This window comes from Nothobranchius furzeri, chromosome 12 (genome assembly GCF_043380555.1).
Source record: "Nothobranchius furzeri strain GRZ-AD chromosome 12, NfurGRZ-RIMD1, whole genome shotgun sequence".
Classification (NCBI taxonomy): domain Eukaryota; kingdom Metazoa; phylum Chordata; class Actinopteri; order Cyprinodontiformes; family Nothobranchiidae; genus Nothobranchius; species Nothobranchius furzeri.
In genome coordinates this window covers 22,516,919-22,544,824 of record NC_091752.1, presented here as the reverse complement: position 1 = coordinate 22,544,824, position 27,906 = coordinate 22,516,919, and the positions used below count along the sequence as shown (strand labels likewise).

Below are 27,906 nucleotides of genomic sequence, written 5' to 3'. Positions count from 1 at the left end.
CCGACAAATAAAACTTAATCAGCTGGGGGTTTTCATGTTTGAGGAAGTTTACGTGCAACTGGATGTCCATTCATCGACCTCCCTATCTGCTCCAGGGTCTGACAGATGAACTGCTGTTAAATCCAGGAGCACAGTTTAGAGCATCTGTCATCAGGCTTACAGCTGAGAGTCTATCTTATAAACTTTGTGAACAAAGCACTTAAAAAGCTGAATCAGACCAAGTTTGGAGACACCAGTCTCTCCGTTTCTGCACATGTTCCCCTGTGTCCTCTCATCAAGCACCGGCTCATGTTCCAGGCCTGGCTGAGTCACTGCTGCCACTGTATATCATCAAAATAGATCCGGCTGTTTCTGTTGTGGTTCACAGTTATTGCTAGTGGGAATCCTCCTAAAACGTGTCAAACAGGGGACAGTTTCGCTTCAGAGTGTGCGTGTATGAGAACGCTGTGCTCTTACTCGGGCTTTGGTTGCTTTGCGTGGTGTGGTGTGTCGCTGCGCCACACAGGCCTCATTCTGATCCTTCTTGGTGTGGTTTGAGTCTAAACACATACATTTACACAAGTCTTAGTGAACTCTTAGCGACACTGGATGATGCAGACAGAACGGGTGTCAAGACCAGCCTGCAGGGTGATGTTTGGACCTTAGTGATCACTTTAAATGTTTTTTTATGGGTAGAAAAAAGATGACAGCCTCAGTCTTCAAACCAGTTCACTTTCTAAATGTTTTTTATGATATTTACAGGAGCACCATGCTGTGAACTTGTCTTATGGCTGTATGAACATATAAATGCACACCTGCTGCAGAGTGAAATCACAAGCAGATGATTGGGAATTTGCAGCAGTATGGAGAGGTCTGATGCACCCGAATGGGAACCACCCCTGTAATTACTGTCAGACCCACAATCAGAGGAGCGTTAACTGGGACAGGCGAGCACATGGGAGACATTATTCTTGCCAACATGACCACACGTGTGTTCAGTGTTGTGTGGCTTGCATACATATTATTACAGACATGACTGGTGTTGATTCATAAGGCCTTGTGGGCTTTGGATAACAACATGTGCTCCGCCTAAAGAACACAGAAACATTGATTAGGAACGAGTAATTTTTAGCATGAATCTTTAGTGTTTTTACTGTAAATCTGTGTGTGTGTGTGTGTGTGTGTGTGTGTGTGCGTGCGTGCGTGCGTGCGTGCGTGTGTGTGTGTGTGTGTGTAAGTGAATGTATGCACAAATGTGCATGCATGTGTGTGTGTGTGTGTATGAGCATGTCTGTGTGTGCAAGTATGTCTATGTGTGTGTTTGTGTGTCGGTCCATATGTGTGTGTGTATGTGTATAGGTATGTGTGTATGTATGCTTGTGTGTGTGTGTGTGTGTGTGTGTGTGTGTGTGTGTGTGTGTGTGTGTGTGTGTGTGTGTGTGTGTGTGTGTGTGTGTGTGTGTGTGCAAATACATCTCTGAGGTCAAGATTAAAATGGAGAAAATATTATACAAAAATATGAACATGAAAGACACACATTAAATTAAATTAAATTCATTTCAAGTTTATTTATATAGCGCCAAATCAGGACAATAGTCGTCTCAAGGCACTTCACACAGTAAACATTCCAATACAGGTCAAGTCATTAAGCCAAACAGAAAAAAGTTTCCTATATAAGGAGCCCAGCGTCACTGACTAGTGTCAGTGACTTTACAGCAATCCTCATGCTAAGCAAGCATGCAGCGACAGTGGAGAGGAAAACTCCCTTTTAACAGGAAGAAACCTCCAGAGGATCCTGGCTCAGTAAAAGCAGCCATCCTCCACGAGTCATTGGGGATCAAGAACAGAGCGCGCGCGCACACACACACACACACACACACACACACACACACACACACACACACACACACACACACACACACACACACACAAACCAAGTAGTGTTTCTATGGTTACATTGTGATTTCTTAGTAAATATTCTATTTGGTGAGAGATAAACTTTATTGTTTTTATCCTAGTGAATCTATAATTAAATGGGTAAACTAGTAGTAGCACATTCAATGTCAAGGAAAGTAAAGTGTTATTATCAGGAGAGGGAGAATGATTAAATGGTTAGCAACAGTGTTCAAGACAACGGCCCCCTCCATGAGGCCACCACAGCTCAGCAGAACATCACTGTAGCTTCTTCTGGAGAGGAAAACACTTAGAGAAAAATTAAAGTTAACAGCTGAAATTGCAGGAAATAATACAGTTAAAGGGCAGGTTGTAGAAGAAAGTAGTAGAGTGTGAAAAGTGGTCTTGGATAAGAATCTTGTGTCTGTTCTAGTCTTGTTAGATCTCAGTGCTGCCTTTGACACAGTTGATCACAATGTTCTTTCAGAAAGACTTGAACATGTTGTGGGGATCAAAGGAACAGCGCTAGGCTGGTTTAAGTCCTACCTGTCTGACAGATTTCATTTTGTAAATGTACATGACAAATCTTCTTCATACTCCAGGGTTACTTGTGGAGTACCACAGGGTTCAGTGCTTGGATCAATTCTTTTTACTATATATATGCTCCCAATTGGTAAAATCCTTAGACAGCATGGGATAAACTTCCACTGTTATGCTGACGATACTCAGTTATATTTATCCATTAACCCTGATGAACCTAATCGATTAGTTAGATTACAGGCTTGTCTTGAAGACATAAAAAATTGGATGACTCAATACTTTTTGCTTTTAAATCAAGACAAGACTGAAGTTCTCATCTTTGGACCTGAAATTCAGAAAAGGAAATTGCTTAGCCAATCACCTGACCTGAATGGCATTACATTAATCTTCGAGAACAAAGTAAGGAACCTTGGTGTTATTTTTGACCAGGACATGTCATTCAAATCCCACGCTAAACAGGTTTGTAGGATTTCCTTTTTCCCCCTTCGAAATATTGCTAAGATTAGAAGCATACTTTCCAGGAGTGATGCTGAAAAACTAGTTCATGCATTTATTACATCAAGACTGGATTACTGTAATTCATTACTATCAGGAAGTCCGCAGAATGTAGTTAAAAGTCTTCAGCTTGTCCAAAATGCTACAGCTGGAGTTCTGATGAGAATTAAAAAGAGAGATCATATCTCTCCTGTCTTGGCTTCCCTACACTGGCTACCTGTTAAATTCAGAATAGAATTTAAGATCCTCCTTCTCACATATAAAGCTCTTAATAATCAAGCTCCATCATCCAGCAGTGATCTGATTGTTCCATATGTTCCTAACCGAGCACTTCGCTCTCAGACTGCAGGTTTACTGGTGGTTCCCAGAATATCTAAAATTAGGATGGGAGGCAGATCCTTTAGTTATCAGGCTCCTCTCTTGTAGAACCAACTCCCAGCTTTAGTCTGTGAGGCAGACACCTTGTCTACTTTTAAGAATAGGCTAAAAACATTTTTATTTGATAGGGCCTCTCTCTCTCTCTCTCTCTCTCTCTCTCTCTCTCTCTCTCTCTCTCTCTCTCTCTCTCTCTCTCTCTCTCTCTGTGTTTATTTTGGCTCAACATTCAATTCTTGTAAAATGTAAATTTGTTCTCATTTAGGGAAAGCCAAGGGGCCTCTTCAGATTTCTGCAATTCTTTTGAGAAATGAAGTGTTTGAGAAACAAAATTGCCTTAACCAGAGGAACATGTCAAAGTGGAAAATGAAAATAGAAGCTGTGCCTTTGGGTGTCTGAGAGACAAAATCACCACTTTAGTCCTGCTGCACAAGCTGCAAATTAAAAGCAATGCAATGCACTCAAGTGTGAAATTTCAGAAATTAATTTTAAAATGAGTAAACCAATTTAAACTCAAGCAAAGATGTACTTCACTCATAAAAGAACAAATCAAATCTTAACACCTTCAATAGATGTCAAGATGAATGCAAACCTGAGAAATGCGGACATCAGCAGAGTTTTAATTTAAAAAAAAGTGTTCTTCTTTTTTCATTTCTGTCCTTCAGAAATCCTTTTGTGAAATGATCTCATCCTTGAGCCATCCATCTGGTGCCAGATAGCTGAGGAAGGCCATCTACTTAAAAACAATGTTGTTATACTGTGGAGAATCAGGGTGCAGGAGATAACAAATGAAGCATTTCTTCTTGCTCGTCCAACACACAAGAATAATCTTTCATGCATTTAGCTTATTGTTGGAGCCTTGAGTTAAAAAACACAAACCCACTAAACTTAGCTTAGCGTAAACGTCCAACACACTCTCTCTCTAAATCTTGCTGTGTTTGTTATTCTGCTGTCACAATGCAAAGCTGCACAGAACACCAGTGTTAACAGAGAACCACAGCACCCCTCTGGGATTTGCACCCTTCCCTCCTACACCCTATAAATCTACCAACTCCTTCGCATACAAATTGGTGGGAGTTGCTAACAAAAGAAAGCAGAATGTTCGGACAAACAGTTTTTGCCAAACCATAAGTGCTGTGAGCCTGGTGTTGTCTGTCAGACTAGTTTAACCTGCTGAAATTCACCTATTATGATGTGACGAAAACACAGACTGTGCATAAATATTGTCTTCCCCTCATCTGAGGTAAAGGTTGTCAAGTTCAAGCCAAATATATAAAAGAAGGAGGTTTACAGCTGCAGGTTTGTATACATTCCTCTTTGCAATTCACCCTCACAATGACAACATTGTGTGAATGAATAGGTTTACTAATTCACATCAGATGCATTTATCACACGCTTGATAGTTTGTTGTACAGATGTTCTTTGTCTTTAATTTGTGGCTAAGCAAATAAAGAGAACACTTTCTGCAGGTTAACTAATATGAGCTTTGCGCTGCAGGTCCTCTGGTAATGAAAGAAGATTTCACTGTGACACACTTCATATTCACGTCAGTGCTATTTTAATTCAAATTCCCTTCTCTGTCGCTAGAGATATTCCACTGGAGGTGACCCACATTCAGCCAACGTACCAATCGTCATTACTTTTGTATGTCAGAGGTGACAGCAATTTCTATTTCTATATAGATGTGTTTGCTTATACAAATAACAAGGATTAGTTTCCATTACTGGGTCACCACAGTGCAAAGAGGTGAAGATATTTTAATTAAGTCTTTCATTTATTGTTGCAAGACGCTGGAAATAAACTTCCTGTGAGATGCTATTACTAGCTGTTTATGTATTGGCACACATGAAAATACAAGTTTTCCAACATAAAAAAGCACTGGTGTGTTTCAGATAAATACATTTTTTATTTTGAGCTAATCTGGATTGTTTCAATTATCAATTATGTTTGGAGCAAAGAGCGGTGGATACATTTTGCCTAATTATGCACAAACACGGTAGAAAATGTGACAAAATCTTATTCAGTTAATGTTACTTTGGATGTTTAATTGCTGTTTGTCCTGTATGATAAATTGTTTTGTGTCTCCATCTAGTGGCCAAGTTTCTTTTCTAGGCATTAACCAGCAGATGACGCTGTCCAACAAGTTAAACTGACATTGGTGTTGTACCGAAAAAAAAGCCCCTGTTCTGGAAGCAACCCTGCTATGGTAAAAACAAACTGCCTCGTGATATTTTCCATACTTAGGAGCATTTTTTCAATAGATTTTCCTTAATTTAAATATATATGAGTCCCCTCAATACATGCTGTACAGTGTCTTCCTTTGATCAATGAAACTGAAGTTATTATAATTCGCTTCCCACGCACGACATGAGCACCTTTTACGGCAGAGTTGTCTTTTTCGGCACAACACCTTCCGCTAACTCGGAGAATGCCTAGCAAAAACCATCCTGACATAACCCAGGCCGGAGATGTTGTGTAACGGCATATCTTGTACGTTTTTTTCTGTTATTATTGTAGTTTGGCTTCGCTTTAAGGTCCAGCATCTCTTCCAGACGGAACTAATAGTTTAGTAATTCTTATTATATTCATGTGTTTAGTTCGAAGCTCGAAGCTGTCTGTCCATGTAACTGATGAGAGTCGGCTGTTAGCTTAGCTGGTTAGCTTAGCCACGTAAACAATAGACCTTTGTGAGAGAACTGAACATTTTTTTCAACTTTTTGCCCAAACCTAAACTCTCTTTTTTGACTGTGTTTTAATACGACAGCGTTTGGTTTGTATATGTTATTATTTGTGTATTTACTGTTTGAATGACAGAATGGCCGTTAAATCTCAACAGTTTAGCTAGTATTGGAAATATGTATTATGATTCTGTATGCATATGGCATTTTATTGAATGTTTGTTTATTTTAGTCTAATTAATTTTCATGTTACGAAACCGTTCTAAATGACTGATCTCATTTACATATTGTCTTTCCTTGCAGCTGCATCATGCCTGTAGAAGGTGCAGAGCCCCAGGCGTCCTCCTCGGTCTCCAGCCCGGTCAGTGCCTCACTCATCCCCGGAGGACCAGAGGAGGATGGAGCTGCAAGGGGTTCAGCAGTTTGCACCTTCCCTGAAAACAACCATGTCTCAGAGGCAGCTGCAGCATATCCAGCCAACAATGGGCCAGGGGAGTGTAACAGTGGTGAGCTATGCCACGTTTGAGTTGTCCAGAGTTATAAACAATGTATTAATGTTGTAGCATGATTGTTTTCAGCTGGTAAGAGGTCTGGAGCCTTGGTTCAAATCGACCGTCAGCGCATCCAAGTTGCTTCTGCCAGTTCAGGAGCGGATGAACTTCAAGGCTTAGGTGTGGCCGTGTACGATCAGGATGTTCTCGAGCAAGGTGTTCTGCAACAAGTGGACGAGGCTATCCAGGAGGCCAGTCAGGCTGCTGTTAAAGCTGAGGCTGAAAAGGAGTACCAGTTGGTGCTGGATGATGTCAGGTAAGAGACGATGTAAAAGATTATATCTGCACTATTGTGTTTTTTTTCAATCAGTGAAGGTTATTGTGGAAAGTTATTTTAAATAAATAAAAATACATCAACTCTTAAAAGGTTTTAAGCTGTAATTTGTCTTGTCTCGTGTTTCAGGTCTGTTACGTCGTCTCTGAAACATATCAATAAGATTATTGAGCAGCTGACTCCCTATGCAGCCTCCAGCAAGGACATCAGTAGAAAAATTGAATCTGTCAAACGACAGAAGGAAAACAAGGTAAAAAAGAATATGTATGAAGAGTATTTAGATTCTTGTATTGGTTTATATAATAGCAACACAGTGAAACTGAAAGACGGTGACAACAGCAACTGAATAAAACTTTGATTCAGGAAAAACAACTGAAAAAAGTTAGAGCAAAGCAGAAACGACTTCAGGCCATTCTGGGTGGAGAAGATGTTCAGAGAGTGGAAGCTGAGCTGTTTGCAGAAGACGATGGAGAGGAAGGTGACACGTCTTCATTTGAAGAGTTTAAATGATTGATTCTTAACAATTTCTGTATTTAACTCTATTTTTGTTGCGTTTTATCAGAACCAGGACCGTCCACGCTGGGGAGCATGCTCATGCCAGCTCAGGAGACCGAATGGGAAGAGCTCATTCGAAAAGGTCACATGACTCCTTTTGGAACCCGAATACAACAGAAGGAAGTAAAGAAGGAGCCTCGAAAGTTGATGCTGGCTGAGAACTCTGCCTTTGACCAGTACTTGGCAGACCAAGCCAAGTTAGCTACTGAGCGTAAGAAATTACCTCTTCAGAGGAAGAAGAAAAACACAGAATTAAGTCTTAATGGGATGACTAAGGTAAAGTCCAAAAAGTCGGTTTCTTCATCTAAGGATAAAAAGCTAAAGAAACGCATGAGGAAGCTGCAGATAACAGCTCTGAAGGCCCATCCTAAGGCCCGACCTAAGGCTGAGCCGCAGCATCCGAAACCAAGGAGGAGGCGGCACACTGAGGGAGAGGAAACGGACAGCGAGGGGTCCGAGTATCTGCCCAGTGAAGAAGTACTAGACTTTGAACAGGAGGAGAGAGAGGCCAGGGAAGAGGGCTTTGGGGAGGATGAGGGCGATGAAGAGTACGAGTTGAAACCATTCAAAAGAAAAAGTGATAAGAAAGTAAAGAAAAGAGAAAGTGAAGAAGAATACAGTCCTGAGAGTTCAGAGGGAGACGAAGATGAGGAAGATGGGGGTAAAGAGAAGAAACACAAAGACGATGGAGATGTGGAGTACTACAGGCAGCGGATAAGGTACGTTTTTGTATTATCGCCTGAGCAGAGCTGCTATTTGAGAAAAGTTTGTTCTGTTCTGTTCTAGAATGCATAAACCCACGTCTAAACATTTAACAAGAACCCGACCGAGACTTTTATTTTGCATCACGTTTGTAAAGGCGTTGGTGCAAATGAGCTATTGTCTTTACTTAAGGTGAAAATCAGTTGTTCTGTTTTGTGTTTTCTGGCTCCGTAGTGCAGAAAGAGAGTTAATCCCAGATGAGATTGGCAGCTGCTTCTTGACTAAGCAAATTCGCTCCCCGTTCTTCTCTTTCTCCTCTTGCACTGCCCTAATTATCCTCCTGCACATGGTTTTTGTACGCTCGTTCACTCTAATGCTCAAATTAATGGAAGAGCAGCCCTAATGAGATTTAATATTTATAGCAGCCAAATAAATTGTGTTGGCACGTGTCCTTTTTCTACACGGCAGTGACTGAATGTCAATTCAAATACGCAGACATGGCGTGAATGGTGAGGCTGGCTTATGTGAAGAATGATATTATTAGAGTGGGCTGTGTTTCTGGTGGGGGGGGCAGAAAAGTGTAATTAACTGAACCAATGCTTAGTCTTGACTTAATTAGAGAGTGCGGTCTCCCAGGCCCAGCTAAAGGACCAGCTTCGTTGCAGGGTGACAGGACCAGGCCCAAATGAAGATGGATTCTTATCCTCTGCACCTCACACCTTTCTGGGGAACTCACACTACTAATTGTCTGTATCAATCTTCATTTGCTGCGTGACGACTGTGCCTCTAACTGCCCTCTCTTCTGCACTATTAAAACTCTTCTCTTTACATTTACCGTATATGTCGCAAACGCTCCCCCGCTCAAGAGAAACAGTCACAGGTTCAGCCTCTACACCCGTTAAGAGACGCTCTAGAAGCTGGCTTTTGATTAAACTCACGTACCTTTGGTTTCAGGCAAGAGTTCGTTAATAGATAAAATAGTTTTGCAACGGTGAGTGTTGTTGTCCTGTCAGGAAATGGAAGCGGCAGCGACTTCGAGAGCGGGAGGAGAAGCGAGAAATGGGCGAGGAGCTAACGGACGACAGCGACGTTGAGTTTGACGAAGGCTTCAAAGTTCCTGGATTTCTTTGGAAAAAACTTTACAAGTAAGTTCAATGAGACACATCAGCGGCGGTGAAGAAATACAAAAGGTGTTTGTCACCTGGAAAGGGACGGTGAGAGTGCAGAACATCTATCTTTGATTGTGTTGACTCACACGCACTTGTAGACTTTTGCCTCGTGGTTATAATGGTTAAGCAAGATTTATCTATCAATAAGCAATAAACTGAATGTTTCAGTGGCTGCTGCCAAACAGCCAAATGTTTTTGTGGCTGTGTTAGTTTTTCTTGGTGTTTTAGCAAATATCTAAAAAACACTCCGGAGATTTTAATGAAACTTCCAGAAAATAATCGCTGGATGTCCATCTACCTTGGAGTAACTTTTGGAGTTAATCCAGTATAAGATGACTTCTACTGGGGATAGACTGATATAATCGGGCCGATATTTAATGTTTATTATACATCAGCGTTAGCCGATATTTGTCCTTTGTTAGGCCGACTTAAAGTCAGGCTCATCCTAGGGTGACCCGGTGTTGTTCAGAATTAATTTAAAACTACTTTCACTACTAACATCTAATAAATGCTCTATTTGGTGTCCCACTTTAACACTGAAAAGTGCACAAAGTTAAGATTTAACAATTAGTTAAATTCTGAGTTTTAAAACCGATTCAGCTTCAGAAATTGTATGCATCAACTGATGATGTTATTGACATTTTAGCATGAAAATAAGGTAAAATATAGATATTGGCTATGAAATTCAGCAGTGTGTATCAATCATTGGCTAACCACGCTAATATCGGCCATCGGCTGACCGTGTCTCCTACATATTGGCATAAGAAAAACCAACATTGGTCGACCTCTAGCTGCTGCTACTTATTCATTTAGCTAACACAAAAAGCCAAAACACAGTTGAATTCAAAGATATTGAGCTTCAGTGGCATGTGGCTGTAGCTGAGAGGTATTAACAACATGCACGTAGTGTGCTAAAAGATCATGCTAAGTCTCTAAATGCATGAGATCATACAAAACATTACTTTCAATTTTAGATTTAAAATGATTATAACTGCCATCTATTTTCAACAGAAGTTGATATTAGTTTTAAACTCTGACATGACGCATGGCCTTTTAGAAATGCTGCATTTTTGTTGAGTAAATATCTTGTTTGTCCTACTTTCAGATACCAGCAGACTGGTGTGCGGTGGATGTGGGAACTCCACTGTCAGCAGGCAGGCGGCATCCTGGGAGATGAGATGGGACTGGGCAAAACCATCCAGGTCATCAGCTTTCTGGCTGGACTAAGCTACAGCAAACTGAGAACGAGAGGTTCCAACTACAGGTACACACACACACACACACAGACCGTGTCCAGAGACTGTGTGTCTGTATGGTATGAATATTTGATTAGAAGGATTTCTGCTTGAGAGTGTTCGTCTGAATTATTAAACATGTTTCAATTATCAGACTCTTCACTTTCTTACTGCAGACATCAGAGAAAACACTGACACTCCTGAGCGTGGACGTGAGAAAGATGGTGTCGGTGTCTTCATGAGCGCCTAAAATGAGTGTTAGACTCATGAAGTGGGGATGGAAGTGTGTGCGTGTGTGTGTGTGCGTGCGTGCATGTGTGCGTGCGTGTGTGTGTGTAGGGGGACAACAAACCAACCACACAGAACAAGAGGGAGTGGCGGTGATAATCTGCTTTTACTGCACTGACAACACTTGCGCGTTCTGTGGGCGGAGCTTCCCTGATGGTCAATACTCTGTCTGCTAGAGAAGCCCACAAATTGATTGCTTGCAAACTCAATTATGGCCGAGTATCAATAGCTTCCACCAGGCAGGGATTCATATCAGCCCATTAGTTCATCTCTGTGTGTCTCAATGCGTTTGACAAACTTCTTGTAAATCTTCAGAGGAGTTGAAGGTATGTCCTCCTGCTTTCTTTCATTTCTGCGTAAAACTCACAGGTGGAGTGGACGAACAGAGGTGGAGGCTTTTGAGTTCTGTACCACTGAACTTCTGTGGTTTCCTTGAGGCTTCATCATTTTGTTATTCACAAATGAATATCTTGAGAATAATCCGTTTATTTACCTTCATACTTCATGTGCCTGCTGTGTGTAGGTACGTTGGCTTGGGTCCAACCATCATCGTGTGCCCGGCAACGGTCATGCATCAGTGGGTAAAGGAGTTTCACACCTGGTGGCCTCCTTTCAGGGTGGCAGTTCTGCATGAGACCGGCTCCTTTACCAGTAATAAGGTAACGCTTTATAATTCATCATGTAACTAGAAAGGCTTTATTTCCTCTGGGGGGCACTAGAGGTCTTCATTTTTTTACAGTTTAATTTCTTACCTGTAATTTTCCAGCTTTGAAAGAGTTCCTCTGCTTGGATGATTGATGCTTAGAAGATTTAGAATTTTATTTGTTTATATTTCAGGAAAAGCTGATTCCAGAAATCACATCGTGCCATGGCATCTTGATCACCTCATATTCAGCCGTGAGGAATCTGCAAGACGCCTTACTGCGTTATGACTGGCACTACATCATCCTGGATGAGGGCCACAAGATCAGAAATCCAAACGCTGGAGTCACCACTGCATGCAAACAGGTTCTGTTCACACACAGAAACACTCCTCTCATTCTGTGGCCATTAAAAACCTTTATTTTCTTCATATTTAAGCCTGTTTTGACCAAATTCTGGTCCTATTGCTGCTTTCTCTGTAGTTTCGGACTCCTCACAGGTTCATCCTGTCAGGCTCACCGATGCAGAACAACTTGAAGGAACTCTGGTCTCTCTTCGACTTTGTCTTCCCTGGAAAATTGGGGACATTACCTGTCTTCATGGAGCAATTTTCGGTGCCAATTACCATGGGAGGATACAGCAATGCCTCACCTGTACAGGTACATGATTAAGTAAAAAAAAAAAAATTGAGTTAGAAGATTCCTAGGATCAGTCTTGATTAGAAGGTTAGAACAGCAGAACCAAATTCACACAAATGTGCTTTAGCATCGTTTTTAGAGTTAGAGGAGGAATGTGCAGCAGAGCCATTAAGTGTGGTTCTGGATAATGTGCATCTATGCAAAGGAACTTGAGTTTATCCCTAATGTGTGAGAGTGGAAGAGGATAAAGTAAAGAGACGGTGAGCTAAACCGTAGCCCTTTGTCATTAGCGTCCAATCGTTAATAACCCACTGACTGTATAGATTTAATTATTTAAGCTGCCTATTGATGCTTCTTCCGCTGTCAATAATAAAAACCTTTACTAATTATTAATGTTATTAAATGGTCAGAGAGGCCAGAGCTTTGCTGCTTTATCCAGATGGTGAAACTCTCAGAGCAGCAGAGAAAGCCCTCGGATGATGCATAAAAGGCACGAGTGTACAAACAGATATATGTGAAGATGCATGTGTTTGGGGAGGGGCTTGATGAGCGTGTGCATATTGAAACCATTACTGAAACGTGCTCTTGCACCCCCCATGTGAATCCACTCAGCAGCTTGTGCTGAGATCGCTGAATCCTCTGCTGCCCATCCATTTTTTTCTCCACTTTTTCCTCCATTTATCTCTAGATTTTTCCTGTTTATTGTCCCCTCCAGCACTGCCAACGGTGTCTTTGATCCATGTGAACCCCTAGTGGGTTAATGTTTAAAGAGCTAACTGGCTTTTAGCACCAGCTCTGGATAAAGAGCAGCAGTGGGGCTTCATGGGGGTGGGACCGAGTGTGTTTTTGATCAGTGGTACCGATAAAGGAAGAAGGCTCTGCCCCTTGAGACCGAAAGTGCGCTGATCAATGTTTAATGGTTCGTAGTGCTGAGGAGGAGACGGATGCGTGTGCTGATGTGTTTGTATATCCTCTGGGGTCTAACTGTTGTCATTTTGTAGGTCCAGACGGCGTTCAAGTGTGCGTGTGTGCTGAGGGACACAATAAATCCTTACCTGCTCCGAAGGATGAAGGCAGACGTCAAGGCCAACCTCTCCCTACCTGACAAAAACGAACAGGTATTCCTCGTCGTCGTGAGCTGCTTGACCCTTTTTCTAAACTATCGAACAGCCTCTAATGCCTCCCTCCTCTCAGCTGTGCCGGAGTTTATCTGATTGGATGATGTGACTCTTTGTGCCTCATCTACAGAGAGTTTGATGAATGTGTATGGCTCTTGTCAGGTGAAGCTAGATAATAAAGTCCTAGTAAAGTAAAAGGAGTTGGTATTCATTAAAGTGGCTGGTCTCTGGTCTGTCCTCGTGGCTGACGCTGGTTGACTGCTTTGTCCACTTCGGTTCGTTAAATCGGTCCCTGAGGATGACGTTTGCTTCCAAAAACACCTCGTCTCCCTCTAATGTCTCTTCTCACTCACTTCACATCATCCAGGGGCTTTAAAGCAGATGTTCACTGTCTTTTTTTAAACTTGTACCCTCTCCTGTGTGTGTGTGTGTGTGTGTGTGTGTGTGTGTGTGTGTGTGTGTGTGTGTGTGTGTGTGTGTGTGTGTGTGTGTGTGTGTGTGTGTGTGTGTGTGTGTGTGTGTGTGTGTAGGTGCTGTTTTGCAGATTAACACAGGACCAGCGGCAGGTTTATCAAAGCTTCTTAGATTCCAAAGAGGTCTACCAAATACTAAATGGTGACATGCAGGTAGGTTATTTTTAGACTGGACACAGTTGTAGTGGAATACATTTTTATTATGACCAATAAGATGTGATATTCCATACAAATATGAAATGTCAATCAGATTGATCTTTGAATGTTTAATCGGAAGATTCTTGGGTTCGTTGCTTATTCAGGGACCATAAACACACTTTGTATTAATTCAGACAGAGTCAGTATATAGCTTATAAAATGAATTGAATTGCTTTTCCTAAACTAACGATACATGACAATATATGAATAATGAGATGTGATGCAGTGGATGTGAGGTGATGTAATGGAAGCTAGATGTTGTAGCAACCAATCTTTGTATCTGAGAGAAATTGTGAAATCTGGTTGTAAAAGAATTTGTTGTGTGTTATAAACTAGAGAGTTAGTTATTGATAATAAAAAAAATCTCATCAGACACCAGTATGCAGGCTTACGATGCCCTGGTATGAGTTGCTCAAATCAGAGTGGTGAGGTCACCGGACGCCGAAGCTACGATACTCAGATTAGTAGCTTCCTCTGAGTTCAGCGTCCCCGGCCATAAGATGCAACCCGGGGTCTGCAGGTTAGGTGTCCAAGGTGGATGTCTGAGAGTTGAAGGAGCTCTGAAAAGAGCTGTCGTGTCTGTAATCACTTGCAGCGTCGCAGAAAGGTTTTGACTTAAGGCCAAAGGAGATGGTTTTAAAAGAGATGCTTCTTTCCCCATGTGGCCGAATCGGGGCTCAGCTGGAAACTGAATTAATCGGGAAGTAAATCCTGTTTTAATAAAGTCATTATTTATCATTTCTGGCAAATCAGAATGCGCCGTGTCTGGAAGGCTTTACCCGTACATTCCTCAGAAAGCCACGCCTTCTTGCAGATACAAAGATGTTTTTAACACTGTGAATGAGAATGTCTTAACACTCCTATTGTAATATGTGTGAGCGTAAACAAAGATTAACTTGTTAAATCAAACACATACTAATTTGTGATTTAAATGGATCATTGTAAGAACAATATTCATTTCAAATTCATTGATTTAAGCACAGATTATTCAAACATTTGATTTAAACACATTCATTAATCACATGTGATTATTTCACTTATAACTATAAAATCATGGAGTCTTCACTTATTCAGAGTGAAGAATGTTGTCTGGCTTATAAGCAGAGAGTGTAGGACCTTGGGACAGAGTGTCTATTTGAATGTTTTGTCTTCATGAAATGTCAACACGAGCTGAGCAGAACCTTCTGGATTTAGAAGGCCTAATAGAAAGTGGATTTATGCTGTAGATGAAAGGTCACTATGTTGGTCAATGTAGATGGTGAAAAATTTACCCTTTTGGACGTTACATAGTATTTATTAAGACTTTATTTTTCTGTTGTTGATGGCATTATCTGGGATATCTGAAGTCACTGCCAAGTCAAAAACATGTGGTTTTATCAAGTTATTTGCATTAAATGCCTCTCAAATAAAGGGATTTCAGCACTTTTATTATTGGCAATTTCAATACCTTCCAGAATGAGTCATTGCAGGGCTTTAAAAACAAGCTGGAGCTGGCCACGCACACCCCTTCCCCGCTCAGGCTACTATAAGCTGAGAAGCTCCGGTACCTGACAGGGACTAGAAGTAGAGCTGCTCCTCCAGCCTGGAGAGGTGAAAAGTGGTTCTATGCTACCCTCCCCATTCATAGAGATATTGGGATATATTTAGACCCGCTCCCATGTATTTTAGACCTGACTTTAATGGTTATATGTTACAAAGCCGTCAATATTTTTCAACAACTGGGCATCATTTCATTCATTTACAACAATGTTTTGATGATATTTCTAGAAATTTGTGGGAAAAACTACACATTGTCTCTTTAAAGGGACTTGAACTTTGCCAACCTACACGCATTTTTTATTATCATATTTATTGACATGGGAAAAATTATCTCGATAAGAGTCAGACATTTCGATAATGATACATTTTCGATTTATTGCCCAGCCCTATTATGTCCCCTTTAAGTTTGAAAATATCAACTTTAGTAGGTGGTTTAGATTTATCAGGAGAAAGTATTTTAATTTTTTCTTTTTCTTTTGTTGTTAGACACTACGAAAACAAACAGGTCACATTTCCTGATCTAGCAGACTTCCAGTAACGATACTTATTTATTAGTGCGTCTTTCATCTAATGAATTCAAACTCTTATTTATTTCCAAACAGATTTCTATTTTCAAGCTTGCTCCAGATTTCTAAGCAGTTTTACCATATGCAAGTTTTAGACCCATTAAAGCTTAACTTGAGTTTAGTTTTTGAACCCACTCTTCAAAGGTTGTGCAGTTCTTGCATTAGCCACAGACCCACGAGAGAGCGAAAGAGAGAGACTACCATTTATCACCACTGACCAATAGACGTGGTTGAAGAGCCACGGGTGACCAGCTTGTGCACAGATGTATTCAGTGGTCACTCTCAGTCCATTAACCACCATTACTAATGCAGTGACCACTGGGCTCTCATCAAGAAACAAAACCTTTATTGTCCGTAAATAAATGATGTAATTCATTCCTGTAGACTAAAGTAAATGTGTGGATCTGTTTAAAGGTGCAACATTAGAAAAAAACAACAAATTAACAGTTGGATGCTGTTCATCGTTAAAATTAACATGTTTCTTTTCATCTCTTTAGGTATTTTCAGGCCTGATCGCACTGCGTAAGATATGTAACCACCCGGACCTTTTCTCAGGCGGGCCCCGGATGCTGAGGGGGATCCCAGAGGACCAGCTAACCGAAGAGGAACACTTTGGCTTTTGGAAGCGCTCGGGCAAGCTGATGGTGGTCGAGTCGCTGCTGCGTCTCTGGTTCAAACAGGGACACAGGGTCCTGCTCTTCACTCAGTCTAGACAGGTGAGGAACTCTGCACCCTGATGGAGATGACCAATCACAGCTTTATATTTTCACACAAGTAGATTGAATTACGCGTGTCAGATTGTGATGTCGCGTGTTTGTATCTTCAGCTGGATACTTCCAGCGTTTTGAATATGTGCAACAGAGGAAGGGTGTGTGTGTGTGTGTGTGTGTGTGTGTGTGTGTGTGTGTGTGTGTGTGTGTGTGTGTGTGTGTGTGTGTGTGTGTGTGTGTGTGTGTGTGTGTGTGTGACAGAGGCCCCAGCTGTTGCAGTCAATACCAATGAGATTATGCCTCAGAGGGAACCTGAGACCCTCCCTGTCGGCATCTCTGTCCATGTAATATTAATCTGCTTTAATCCTTTTAGAGCTAATCCAAACCTCAATCCCTCATTCTCCATCCCCGCCCACCTCACCTCTTCTTTTTCCTCACACCTTCTCCTTCATTTCCAGATGTTGGACATCTTGGAGGTGTTTGTTTTGGAGAAGAACTACTCCTACCTGAAAATGGACGGGACGACCACAATAGCTTCCCGACAGCCGCTCATCACTCGCTACAACGAAGTAAGGATTAGCCTTCCCTAATGGCTCTGAGTGTTTCCCATGAAAATCCTGCCCTCAGGGACTCAAAGCTTCAGTGGAACGTTGCTCAGCCTGAGGTGGAAACACTAATTGATGACAATCTGTTGTTCAAAGTGGAAGTTCTCTTTGGTTTGTGATGTGTTGAAGCATCACCAGGCGTCAGGGCAGCAAGTTTATGTCTTTAATATCATTCGTTTTTTTTTCTGATCTTCAGCGTTTTTGAAAGAGTCGAGTATAGTGAGAAATCCAACACTTACTATATTTGGTATATTTTTTAGGTTTTATTACGAAGATTGAAGTACAAAGTTGTTATCAAAGTAAAAACTATTGAATTAGTTTGATTTAATCACCTCTGGTCTGTTTTTATTACAGGACAAATCTATTTTTATCTTCTTGCTGACCACTAAAGTCGGAGGTTTGGGAGTCAATCTGACCGGAGCCAACAGAGTCATCATTTATGACCCGGACTGGAACCCGAGTACGGACACGCAGGTGAGACGCTCACATAGCCTAGTTCAGATTTTACTAAGAAACATTTGTCTGAATCAAAAGTTGGTCAGCTGTTTATGTTTTAGGTTTCACTTTCACTTGTTTAGGAAGTGCATTGATTAAAACAACCTGTTAATATTATGGGCATGTTTAAAAGTATCAGCGTTGCTCATATTTCAAGTTGTTGAGCGGCGCATGTTCCCGTGACGGGGCAGGCATGTGGAGCCTCGGCAGACAGGGTAACGTTTCCCTGCATAACACCTGTAGCTACTGGAGCAGCTCAGGTGATGCAGCAGACTTAAGACACACACTCGCTTTTGCAGTTTGTTGGCAGTTTCTCTTTGTTTATTAGTGTATCTTTCTCTGTCAGCTGGCTCTGTGCTTTTGTCTGAGTTCACCGTGAACTGGGACTGTTAGTGGCAAGCTGGGAAACCGGCGATTTGCTTTGTTGACACCCGAAGAGAAAAGCCAAATGTGAAAGTAGTCTGTTTGGAAGGCGGCAAATCATGCAGCTGTCCTGTCCAGCATGTTGAATTCCTAGTGTGCACACGTTACAAGTGTCTGTTGCTCTCCCAGCGCTTCCGTTTTAAAGCACCACCAAGCTGCAGACATTTTAGCTCTCCTGAGGAGACACGTTGCGGTAGCCTGCTAGCTAAGAGTTGCACCTTGGTGTCTGAATCCCAGACTGCCATAAATTGTGTGACGTTACTTTGTTGTTTTACGTACAAGAAACAAATATCATTTGATGTAGAGGAACTTGTTGAAATTAAAAGTAAGCCATTGTTATTCCTTTTGAAAGTATCTATCTCAGGATTAATTTTAAAAGTCTTGTTTGTTGTTCTAAAAAGTTTAATCCGGTCTTTTTTAAAATCACACGATCCGGCCCGATTTCTGATCATGTGATCGAATCGGAGCATCCCTATTCAAGATATGATTAGTCACTCTCAGTTTCAGATGCTGGCTACATGTGAAAATGTACCCATATTTCCTTCATTGGGCACTGAGGGAAAACAGACCGGGAAACGCTCGGGTCCAAAAAAGCCTCACAGATCTATGTCACACTGTGAATTAACGCTCATGGGCTCACCCATCTTGACTCGTAACGGGAAAGGCTGTTGTTGATTTAGCTGCAGGAGAGAACAGAGCAGGTCTCAGCTAGCAGAAGCTAACCGTTAGCATTAGCAACGCCACAGAACGGTAGAACTCCTTCAGGCTTTTGTTATTTGTGGAAATAAAACATTAACGTTGCAGAGTGAACAGAGGCAGTGGAAGAGTTGCATTGCTATTAGCCAGTCAGAGGCAAGATGTCTGAATATCGTGAATAGTAATGAAAAAAACTCCAAATCCTGCCATTTTCTGCTCCCCTCTCCAACTAACGTCTACTTCCCGAAACAGGAGAGCAAGAGCTTTTTTTCCACAAAGATTGACTCACAAGGCATTCATTTATACTTGAGGCCACTGCAGATTTATTGAAAGATAAAACAAGTTAATGAGAGTTAATAAAATGTCTGCTTCTCCTGAGTTTTTCCCCTTTTTTTCACACTTTAATCATTTGTTTAAACGTGTTGTGTTTTCAAAGGCCCGCGAGCGAGCGTGGAGGATAGGTCAAAAGCAGCAGGTAACTATTTATAGGCTGCTGACTGCAGGGACCATTGAAGAGAAGATCTACCACAGGTAATACGGCAGCGTGTTTTTATTTACATCGTCTACTCAATAACTTACGGTCACCTGTTTGGACACAGGTTTTTAAAAGTGACTCATTTGTGTTTTCTCATCCATCAGTCATACTTCCTCTGCCTTTACACATTCATAAATATTGGTATTTTTTGCATCATTGTTCTATTACTTCTTGCTCTATCCCACTCCTCAGTAATCAAAATGCTTTCCTGTATTGTTAAACGGCCAAATGAGGACTCCCAAACTGTTGCTCTGTTTGGTTTGTGTCTGCAAAGTGATTTGGAAAACTCCAGATGGAAGAATTGCCCAGATTCTGTTTTTATACTTGCAGCGGAGAAGTTATTTAATTTTCTCATCCATCAGCTGAAGTGCTCTGCAGTGACAGATCAAAGATTGCCTGTTGAGTTTATTAAAAAGAAAAGAAAAACTAATTAGATAGTAAAAATGGATCATTTCTGTTTGAAATCCAGGCAAATCTTCAAACAGTTTCTCACCAATCGGGTTCTGAAGGATCCCAAACAAAGACGGTTCTTTAAGTCCAACGACATCTATGAGCTCTTCACCCTAGCCGACCCCGATGGAACTCAGGGAACGGAGACCAGCGCCATCTTTGCAGGTGTGTTGGTCCATTTAGTTGCTTTTTTTTCTTTCATTCAAATATTTAAACTTCTTTCAATCCAGAATACAGACTGATTTTTTTTATATTTACGCAGGCACTGGCTCTGATGTGAAAGTACCCAGGAAACACGAGAGGCCCAAACGATCACACTCTGTGAACCACGTCAGCTGTGAATATAAACAAACCCCAGCAGTCCAGAGAGAAGCCGGTGCAGACAGAAGAAACTCGAGAGACATCCCTCCATTAAAAAGTGAAAACAGTCTGAACAGATCAAACGCACCAGCGGACAGTCAGAGCCAAAATGAGGCGGGTGTCTCTGTCGATCTGCTGCTTACAAGACTAAATAACAAGGAGTCAGCGGCAGCCAAAGCAGCAAACCGCTCTCAACACAAAGACTCGCACAAACACAAGGAAAAGAGGAAGCACTGTGACTCTAACGTAGACAAACACAAGCATAAAAAACACAAACACTCCCGCGGGGCTCGATTTGAAGGCCAGCGCATCTCTCATTTAGTCAAGAAAAGGACGTTTAGGAAATCTGAGAGTGAGGAGAATTCAGCGGGGTGTCGGAAAGAATCGGATGATTACGTCTTAGCGAAACTCTTCAAGAAGTCTGGTGGGCTGACTTCATTCATCTCAATTTTCATCACACAACGGTAAATGTTTTGATGATTTTTAGGTGTGTTACTCACCTTTAGTGGTCATCTTCAGGTATCCACAGTGTGATGCAACACGACACCATCATGGAGTCCTCCAACCCCGACTACATTCTAGTGGAAGCCGAAGCCAACCGAGTGGCTAAAGACGCCCTGAAAGCTCTAAAGAGTTCTCGACAACAGTGCAGACTTCCTTATAACAGACCTCCTCCTCCTGCAAAGCAAGTGTTCTCCTGCTGGCTGCGTTTAAGGGAAGCTTCACAGCTCTCGTCTCAGAAATCTCATTTCTTGTTTTTGTTTTCTCTCAGGAAACGTTTTGGACTAAATAAGAATTCTCTTTTAGTTTCATCTCCAGTTCCGTCCGCCTCCACTCCAACCAAATGCAAGGTAACAGCAGCGCACTCGTGATTTTACTCTGTCCTTTATGATGTTTCATATGTTCAGTGCTTCTTTTTCTGTTTAGGACGCTGCTATTGTAAAGAAATCTGTTTCAAAGAAACCAGGTGCAGGGGCTCATTTCAGTGGGGAAGGGCCAGACGGGGAGTCAAACTCCACCCCGCTGTCGTCCTCTGATCTTCTGGCTAAGATGAGAGCTCGTAATCACGTCTATAAGCCCTCCAGCCAGAGGGCTGCAGAGGAAGAGGAGGAAGAGGATGGCTCTGGAGATCCAGAGAGAAGTTTACCTCCTGTCCCGTCTACTGAGCATGATGAGCTGCTTGTAGATCTGAGGAACTTCGTAGCTTTCCAGGCCAGTGTAGACGGACAGGCCACCACACAGGAAGTACTCGAGTATTTCAAACCCAGACTGACCGAGGAACAGGCGCCCATCTTCAGAGAGCTCCTGAGGAGCATCTGTGACTTCCACAGGACCTTGGGCCAGGAGGGCATGTGGAAACTTAAGGAGAACTTCCGCTGAAACAATCAGTGATGGAAGATTATTGGTTAGGAGTTTGGTCTCTGCAGTCAAAGTAATTCCAAATGCTTCCTGATATCTCACACACACACACACACACACACACACACACACACACACACACACACACAACTAAGGTGAATAAACTGAACTTTGCCGTTTTAGCTGGATTCTAATAAAACAGGATTTATTCCATTTACCAAAACTTGAAGGAAATAATTTCTTTTCGAATGTTTCATTGTTTCAGCTGCAGAGTTGACGTAATAATTGTAATTTTAAGGCATCAGAAAAACCTCAGTGTCTCTTTGTTTTACCTGAATATCCTTGAATTGTTGTTTTGGTGCCATGCAGTTGAACTCTGTTACCTCAGACAAGAGCCATACGCTCTTACTTATTCAGACTGTACTTTAATGACCTCACTGTTTGTCAGAGTTATAATATTTTTCTGTATAAAGTTTGTAAAGTTCCATTTTGTAAACATGAATTCACTCCATTGCTGATTTTGTGAATTTTTCTGACACAGTTTTCTGTTTTTACAGAAAATGTTTTTAAAATATTGACGAGGGTTTAGTTTCAAAAAGGGGAATGCGTTTTGTGCAATAAATGTCAAGTAACTGTTGTGGTTGATTAATTTATTGTATAAAAAATTATATACCGTTATATATTTTATGTTTAGCCTGGACTTAAACAGGTGATTAAAGCCTTGTAAAATAAACACATTTTAATAATATTTATTGCTCATAAGCTTTAAGTGCATTCGTTCAAGGAACAAGAGTTTTGGTATTTATGGAGCTGACCAAGGTCCTGAAACCTTGTAAAGCCAGTGAAACTACAGAAAGGCCCAAATATGGGTCATAAAATCTGCAGTAGAGTGTTTAGTTGTCTCTGCTGGCTGAGACTGGAACATAATGTCATTTAGTCATCTAAGCAGTCATGAAAGGATGGAGAGGAAACGCGCTGACAGGAAGCTCCCTTCCAGGCCTGCACCAGAGTCTAGACCAAATATTAGAATAAAGTTATCAAACCTTATTTGATTTCAATTTTCTCCACGCACTTCACCGAGGTCATAATAACTTTATTTTCAGTGGTGCATAAATTAATTACGCGCATTTAATAACTAAAATATCATTATATTCCCCCTTTAATAACATAAACGCTGCACGCCAGGGAAACCCTTAATAGCGCGGGGCCCTGTAACTGGCCATTATCCGCCTGTAATGATATTACAGAACCAATTACGCGCCATTAGAAGGGATTTTCTGCACTTTATGTGGTTTAGTCCAATCCCGCACTCCTCTTCTAAATTTCAGCTGCTTCTCGAAGCCTCATTTTGCCTCCACCTCAGAGACGCGTGGCGTCTGCGCTCTGTCGTCCCAGATGCGCTTTAAAACTAATTGAAAGGGTCCCGCAGCAGATCATTTATCTGAGGAAGCGAAATAAATCGCGGGACCCCTTGCTGTGAACAAAATCAAAAATTTGGCCTTGTGAGTGCTCTACACGCGCAGCCCCTTGTAAAGTGGACCCCCTAACACACCCTGACGAGCAATTAACCCGCCCGACAGTCAATCTAAAACCCAAAAGCAGTCATCCTCCTTTTTTTAATATATGAAAGAACCAAATAAAAAGTGCAGCGAGTACGTGTGCATGTTTATGGTTAGGGAATATGCTTAACTCTGGAATAACAATCACTTGTGATGAATACTTTGGCACCTGAGCAGAGCTGCCGTTTGCCACCCTGGGCATGTCCCCCCTCTTCCTCCTCTTATCTCAATCTCTCTTTCCCTCTACACACACGCGCGCGCGCGCACACACACACACACACATACGGAAACACCAGGGGTTGAGGGTGAGAGAGACAAAGCCGTGATAATCCGATTAGGACCAATTAGGCGTGAGATTCTGCGACACTTACTGAAAGCCTTAGCACTCTGTAGACAGTTATACAGTCATAGAGACATCTGGACACTCCCAGAGAGAAACACGCACACACCCAAAGTTAGAGAGAGAGAGAGAGAGAGAGAGAGAGAGAGAGAGAGAGAGAGAGAGAGAGAGAGAGAGAGAGAGAGAGAGAGAGAGAGAGAGAGAGAGAGAGAGAGAGAGAGAGAGAGAATCAAGAAAGAGAAAACGAGAGCCGGGGAGGTCTGGACACTCCCAAACAGAGAGTAAGTGGAAACGCATCCGCTGCTTCTCTCCAGAGCGCAAACTCACTATCATCAGAATCCTCGCTGCAGGTAGGATGCCCCCCCCCCCCCCCCCCCCCCCGCCTCCAATCAGAACATGTTCGCTTCTGCTCCGGAGATCAGTTGGATGCTGCAGACGCTGCCGCCGACCAGAAGCTTTGGGCTGAAACTTTTTGTCTGTGTTCCAGATTCGGCTTCGCAGCTCCGAGACGCACCAGGATGTTCTACTTCCACTGTCCGCCCCAACTTGAAGGAGAGTGCTGTCGCTCCAACACACGTGAGTCGTCTTTCTGGATTTGTTTCTCATCATAATTTTTATTTCATTTAAGCAGGCATAAATGATTTGTTCTGTATGGAAAGTGAGTTGGATGAAGTTTAGAAAGCGCGCATTTACGCACGAAGTGCGTCTAGAGATAAGGCCTGAGAGTCTGTTCTCTTTTTTCAAGCTTCTTTTGATCAAACAGTCTAATAAATACTTTTATATTGCTCACTTGATTCATTATTATGCTTTAATTTATATAATAAAGTTTATTTTCAGACACAGATAATCTTAAACGGACTGGCAAAAGCTTATTCGATTTTTTTATTTTAAAATAGCATTTTATTAAAAGTTTCTAAGACAATCCAGCGTGTTTGTAAAGGGTTAAAGTGTGATTCCCCCTCTGCTGTGTCTGTTGGCTGCGTTTCAGAGGCGCTGGTGGTTTGGCCCCGGGGCAGAGGGGGAGTTTTGTCCCGGGCACAGATGTTGGGTGTCATGGCTCTTAGTCCGTCATGGTTCCCTTTAGACTCTCAACATCAATGTTTCATGCAACTAATGGGAACACAAAAATATCTCCATTTGGCCAGTCCTTAATAGTCTCCCTTTCACATTTATTAATATTATTAATGTATTTTTAAGGATCAAGTTTAATTTGTCACGTTTAGGATTTTTTTTTATTCATTAATATTCAGTTTCAAATTTCTAACGTGTTTTAAACTTGAATTTAAAACGAATAGTTCAAAACAGTTTTTTATTTTTTATTTCAGTAAATTCAGGCGGGTTTGGAAACCACGCCCCAGCTGATTTTGACGATGGATTTTTGCGGAGGAAGCAGCGCAGAAACAGAACAACGTTTACTTTACAACAGGTAATTATGTTTCAGAGCATAAATATTGAAAAGTACATTATGAAAATGAAGCATCAGGAAAGTAATGCATTAAAGAAATGGGAAACAAAATCAATACAAAAGCTGTAAAGTATTTTAGAACCTGTGATTTCAGAAGAGTCAGACTAGAAATAAATATAGTTTATGTCTGACATCAAACTTTATTACATAGAAAAAAACGTCCAGCAAATGTTTAAAATAATGCTAAATTAGGCCAGACTTTCTTCAACCAGCAACTTGAATATTTTTAAGTTAGAATTAGAATTAATCAGACATTGAATCATTTCTGAGTTTGTTCTGTGTCCCCTGCAAGTTGGAGGCGTTGGAGGCTGTCTTTGCTCAGACTCACTACCCGGACGTGTTCACGCGGGAGGAGCTGGCCATGAAAATCAACCTGACCGAGGCCAGAGTGCAGGTAAGCGCCGTGCGTCAGCGCGGTGTCTTGAGCGCGTCTGACCGCGCGCGAGAGGAGAGGGTAAATTAAGCCACTCTGTCATTCCGACGGTGCACTTTAATAACATCAACGTAATGGTGAATATTAGATTAGCTTGATTAATCGGTCATTCATAATTAACCAGCGATCATGGTCTTCACTAATTTGTCCGCGCGCACAGAAGCGAGAACACGTCATCCGTGCAGATGAAACAAGGAGTTTCAAAATAAAAACAAGAGTGAAGAGAAAATAAAAACTCTTTCTGACTCTCTGGTTCGGTCTCATGCTCACAAAACATAGATAAATAAATAAAAACGCGTTTCCAAAATGTTGCCATTTCCCTCCTGCCCCGCACATATGCGCGGTTATAAACTTGGCCGGATGTAATTAAGTTACGTGTCCTGGATGTGATTTCCTGCATTCCAGATTTGCTTTTGGGTTTTGTTGTGCGCACAGATCTAATTGTAGGAAATATAATAGTTTGCCTTTTGTTCCCCAGGGTCATCTTACTATCGCTTAAACCCAATGGCGGGGTTGATAATGGAATCCAGCGCTGTAAATTAGGGATTGTAAACAAATTATTCCTCTCCTAATCCGATTACCACATTCCTATTATTAAATCTGAACATGAGTCCACCGCACTATGCAGGGATATTAAACTTACATTATTATTAGAAAATAAATTTCCTTTCTCTTGTAGTGTTGTTGCTGCACCCCCCAGCCCCCCTTTGTAAAGTGTCAATGGGGCCTCCCCCGCATTAAGAGCACGAGGCAAATTGAGATTAATGGAGCAATTATAGCCCATTCAGAGGTGTGTGTGTGTGTGTGTGTGTGTGTGTGTGTGTGTGTGTGTGTGTGTGTGTGTGTGTGTGTGTGTGTGCGTGCGCATGGGGGGGCGAGACTTCTAGTTGGAAGGTGCAGGGGTGAGATAAGTCCATTGGCTGTATTGTTGTCCTGCCATGGAAATGTCCTTTCTTTATGCCGAATGAATGCGTGCGTTTTTGTTTGGCTGTTGACATCATTTCTACCACAATGGGCAGAACGCGCAGCGCATGCGCACAGGCTCTAACCTCCATTCACACATCATGATTAATGCCTGCTAGAACCAAGTCCTAATCGAATCTGATGTTGTCAAACAATCACTAAATAGGGAAATAAACGACTTCATCATGGCTGCCTCTCTCACGGGCAGCACAACTGTCAGTGGGAAGTCATTAAAATATGATAATGAAAAATTGCTCAATTAAATGTTGTTATAAGCAGTGACCTTCATTCGATTAAGACAAGAACTTGACTTATATGTTCTTTGCAGAGTGGAGCGTGAAGTTTTTTGGGTGGGATAAGTGAGGGATGATGGGAGATTAGAGATCCAGTGATGATAGTGATGCACACGTGTGACCCATGAAGCTGGATCCATCTGGGTGTTGTGCATGTTAGTGATGTTACTGCTCTGTTTTTGTAGGTTTGGTTTCAGAACCGTAGAGCAAAGTGGAGGAAGACGGAGCGAGGGAGCTCAGATCCGGAAGGAGGGAAGGAGCAGATGAGCGACGGCTCTCCTCCGTCTCGCAGCATCAACTCTCAGTCCCCGGTGGACCATAACAGAAAACAGAAAGAACCGCTGGAGATACAACAAAGGTGAGGGAAAGCAGATAGGTGATGTAACTACTCGATCTGGGTGATGGAAATCTATCAGAATAAAGAAAATCCTGTATTACCCAAACATTCAGTATCAGCAGGACAGTGGGTCCAGGTGGTCCGTTCTTCCCATCCTGTATTCCGGGCACACTCCTCAACTCCGCTACCTACGCCCAGGCCCTCTCACAAGTCGCCACACTAAAAGGTAAATCTGATTCTCCTTCATCAGGATTAAGATCCACCTTTTAGCTGCTCTCTCCTGAAATCCAACTTTTTATTCCATCTCAGGAAACAGTTTGTGCTCCTGCTGCGTTTCTGACCCCATGGGTTTGTCCTTTCTGCCGCCCTACGGTTGCCAGGGAAACCGTACAGCCAGTGTGGCTGCCCTGCGCATGAAGGCCCGCGAGCATTCGGAGGCCGTGCTGCAGTCGGCCAACCTGCTCGGCGCAGCGACCGGACACGGCGCTGGTGTCGGAGTCCTCTCTGGGGTCGGCGTGAGCGCAGCGGGGGTAGTGAGGCCCATGGCGGGCACAGCCATGGAGGTGCCTGGCACCGGCGTTAGAGAGCGAAGCAGTTCCAGTCCCAGCGCAGCCACAAAAGTCCCCATCCTGGCCGGCAGTCCCGACAAACACGCTCACTGCTCCAAGGAGCCGCTGGAGAAAAAGTGAGATCCTGCAGACAAAACTTGGACGTGCTGATAATCTGTGTGACGGTGCCTGTTATTCCCTATCTACTCTGCTCAGACGAGCAACGAAGCAAAACTCCAGAAACATCCTGGGACAGAAATTCACAAGATCACAGCATCTGGATGCAAATAAATTGAAACATTGTAGATTATAAATGTGAGAAATTCTGAAAATCTGGTGCCTCGGCTCCCAGATGAACTGCTTTCGGACGCTCTTGGACCGCGCGCGTGCTGTTAAGGCCCGTTCGATAATGTCTTGTTTTCACTGA

At 42.2% G+C, this 27,906-nt stretch overlaps 2 protein-coding genes across 4 annotated transcripts; both read left to right on the top strand.

Moving 5' to 3' along the window:
- Positions 1–4,729: 4,729 nt before the first annotated feature.
- ercc6 (excision repair cross-complementation group 6) lies at positions 4,730–21,691 on the top strand. 2 transcript variants are annotated; one of them, XM_054750073.2, is made up of 23 exons: positions 4,730–4,828; positions 5,375–5,488; positions 6,264–6,466; positions 6,539–6,767; positions 6,915–7,035; positions 7,149–7,263; positions 7,348–8,059; positions 9,056–9,187; positions 10,317–10,475; positions 11,258–11,393; positions 11,572–11,742; positions 11,859–12,035; positions 13,016–13,132; positions 13,663–13,758; positions 16,406–16,624; positions 17,077–17,187; positions 17,578–17,697; positions 19,274–19,368; positions 19,842–19,987; positions 20,085–20,606; positions 20,702–20,867; positions 20,955–21,033; positions 21,110–21,691. In XM_054750073.2, exons 3-23 carry the CDS (start codon positions 6,271–6,273, stop codon positions 21,560–21,562), a joined length of 4,272 nt encoding a protein of 1,423 aa, XP_054606048.2. In that variant the 5' UTR covers positions 4,730–4,828; positions 5,375–5,488; positions 6,264–6,270; the 3' UTR covers positions 21,563–21,691. The 2 variants fall into 2 exon arrangements, with proteins under 2 accessions (XP_054606048.2, XP_015799739.3); XM_015944253.3 differs by lacking the exons at positions 4,730–4,828; positions 5,375–5,488 and adding an exon at positions 5,635–5,772.
- A 1,965-nt stretch (positions 21,692–23,656) lies between these two features.
- drgx (dorsal root ganglia homeobox) lies at positions 23,657–27,700 on the top strand. 2 transcript variants are annotated; one of them, XM_054750075.2, is made up of 7 exons: positions 23,657–23,790; positions 23,928–24,016; positions 24,766–24,866; positions 25,198–25,299; positions 26,780–26,952; positions 27,045–27,157; positions 27,241–27,700. In XM_054750075.2, the coding sequence occupies exons 2-7, from the start codon at positions 23,959–23,961 to the stop codon at positions 27,618–27,620; spliced, it is 927 nt and encodes a 308-aa protein (XP_054606050.2). In that variant the 5' UTR covers positions 23,657–23,790; positions 23,928–23,958; the 3' UTR covers positions 27,621–27,700. The 2 variants fall into 2 exon arrangements, with proteins under 2 accessions (XP_054606050.2, XP_070398536.1); XM_070542435.1 differs by lacking the exon at positions 23,657–23,790 and having other exon boundaries at positions 23,870–24,016.
- Positions 27,701–27,906: the final 206 nt, after the last annotated feature.

Coding starts and splice junctions, on each gene's coding strand:
- ercc6 (XM_054750073.2), top strand. CDS start 6,271: ATGCCTGTAGAAGGTGCAGAGCCCCAGGCGTCCTCCTCGGTCTCCAGC. Junction 12,036..13,015: donor GCAATGCCTCACCTGTACAG/GTACATGATTAA, acceptor GTCATTTTGTAG/GTCCAGACGGCGTTCAAGTG. Junction 17,188..17,577: donor TCATCACTCGCTACAACGAA/GTAAGGATTAGC, acceptor TTTTTATTACAG/GACAAATCTATTTTTATCTT.
- drgx (XM_054750075.2), top strand. CDS start 23,959: ATGTTCTACTTCCACTGTCCGCCCCAACTTGAAGGAGAGTGCTGTCGC. Junction 24,867..25,197: donor CAACGTTTACTTTACAACAG/GTAATTATGTTT, acceptor GTCCCCTGCAAG/TTGGAGGCGTTGGAGGCTGT. Junction 27,158..27,240: donor ACAAGTCGCCACACTAAAAG/GTAAATCTGATT, acceptor ATTCCATCTCAG/GAAACAGTTTGTGCTCCTGC.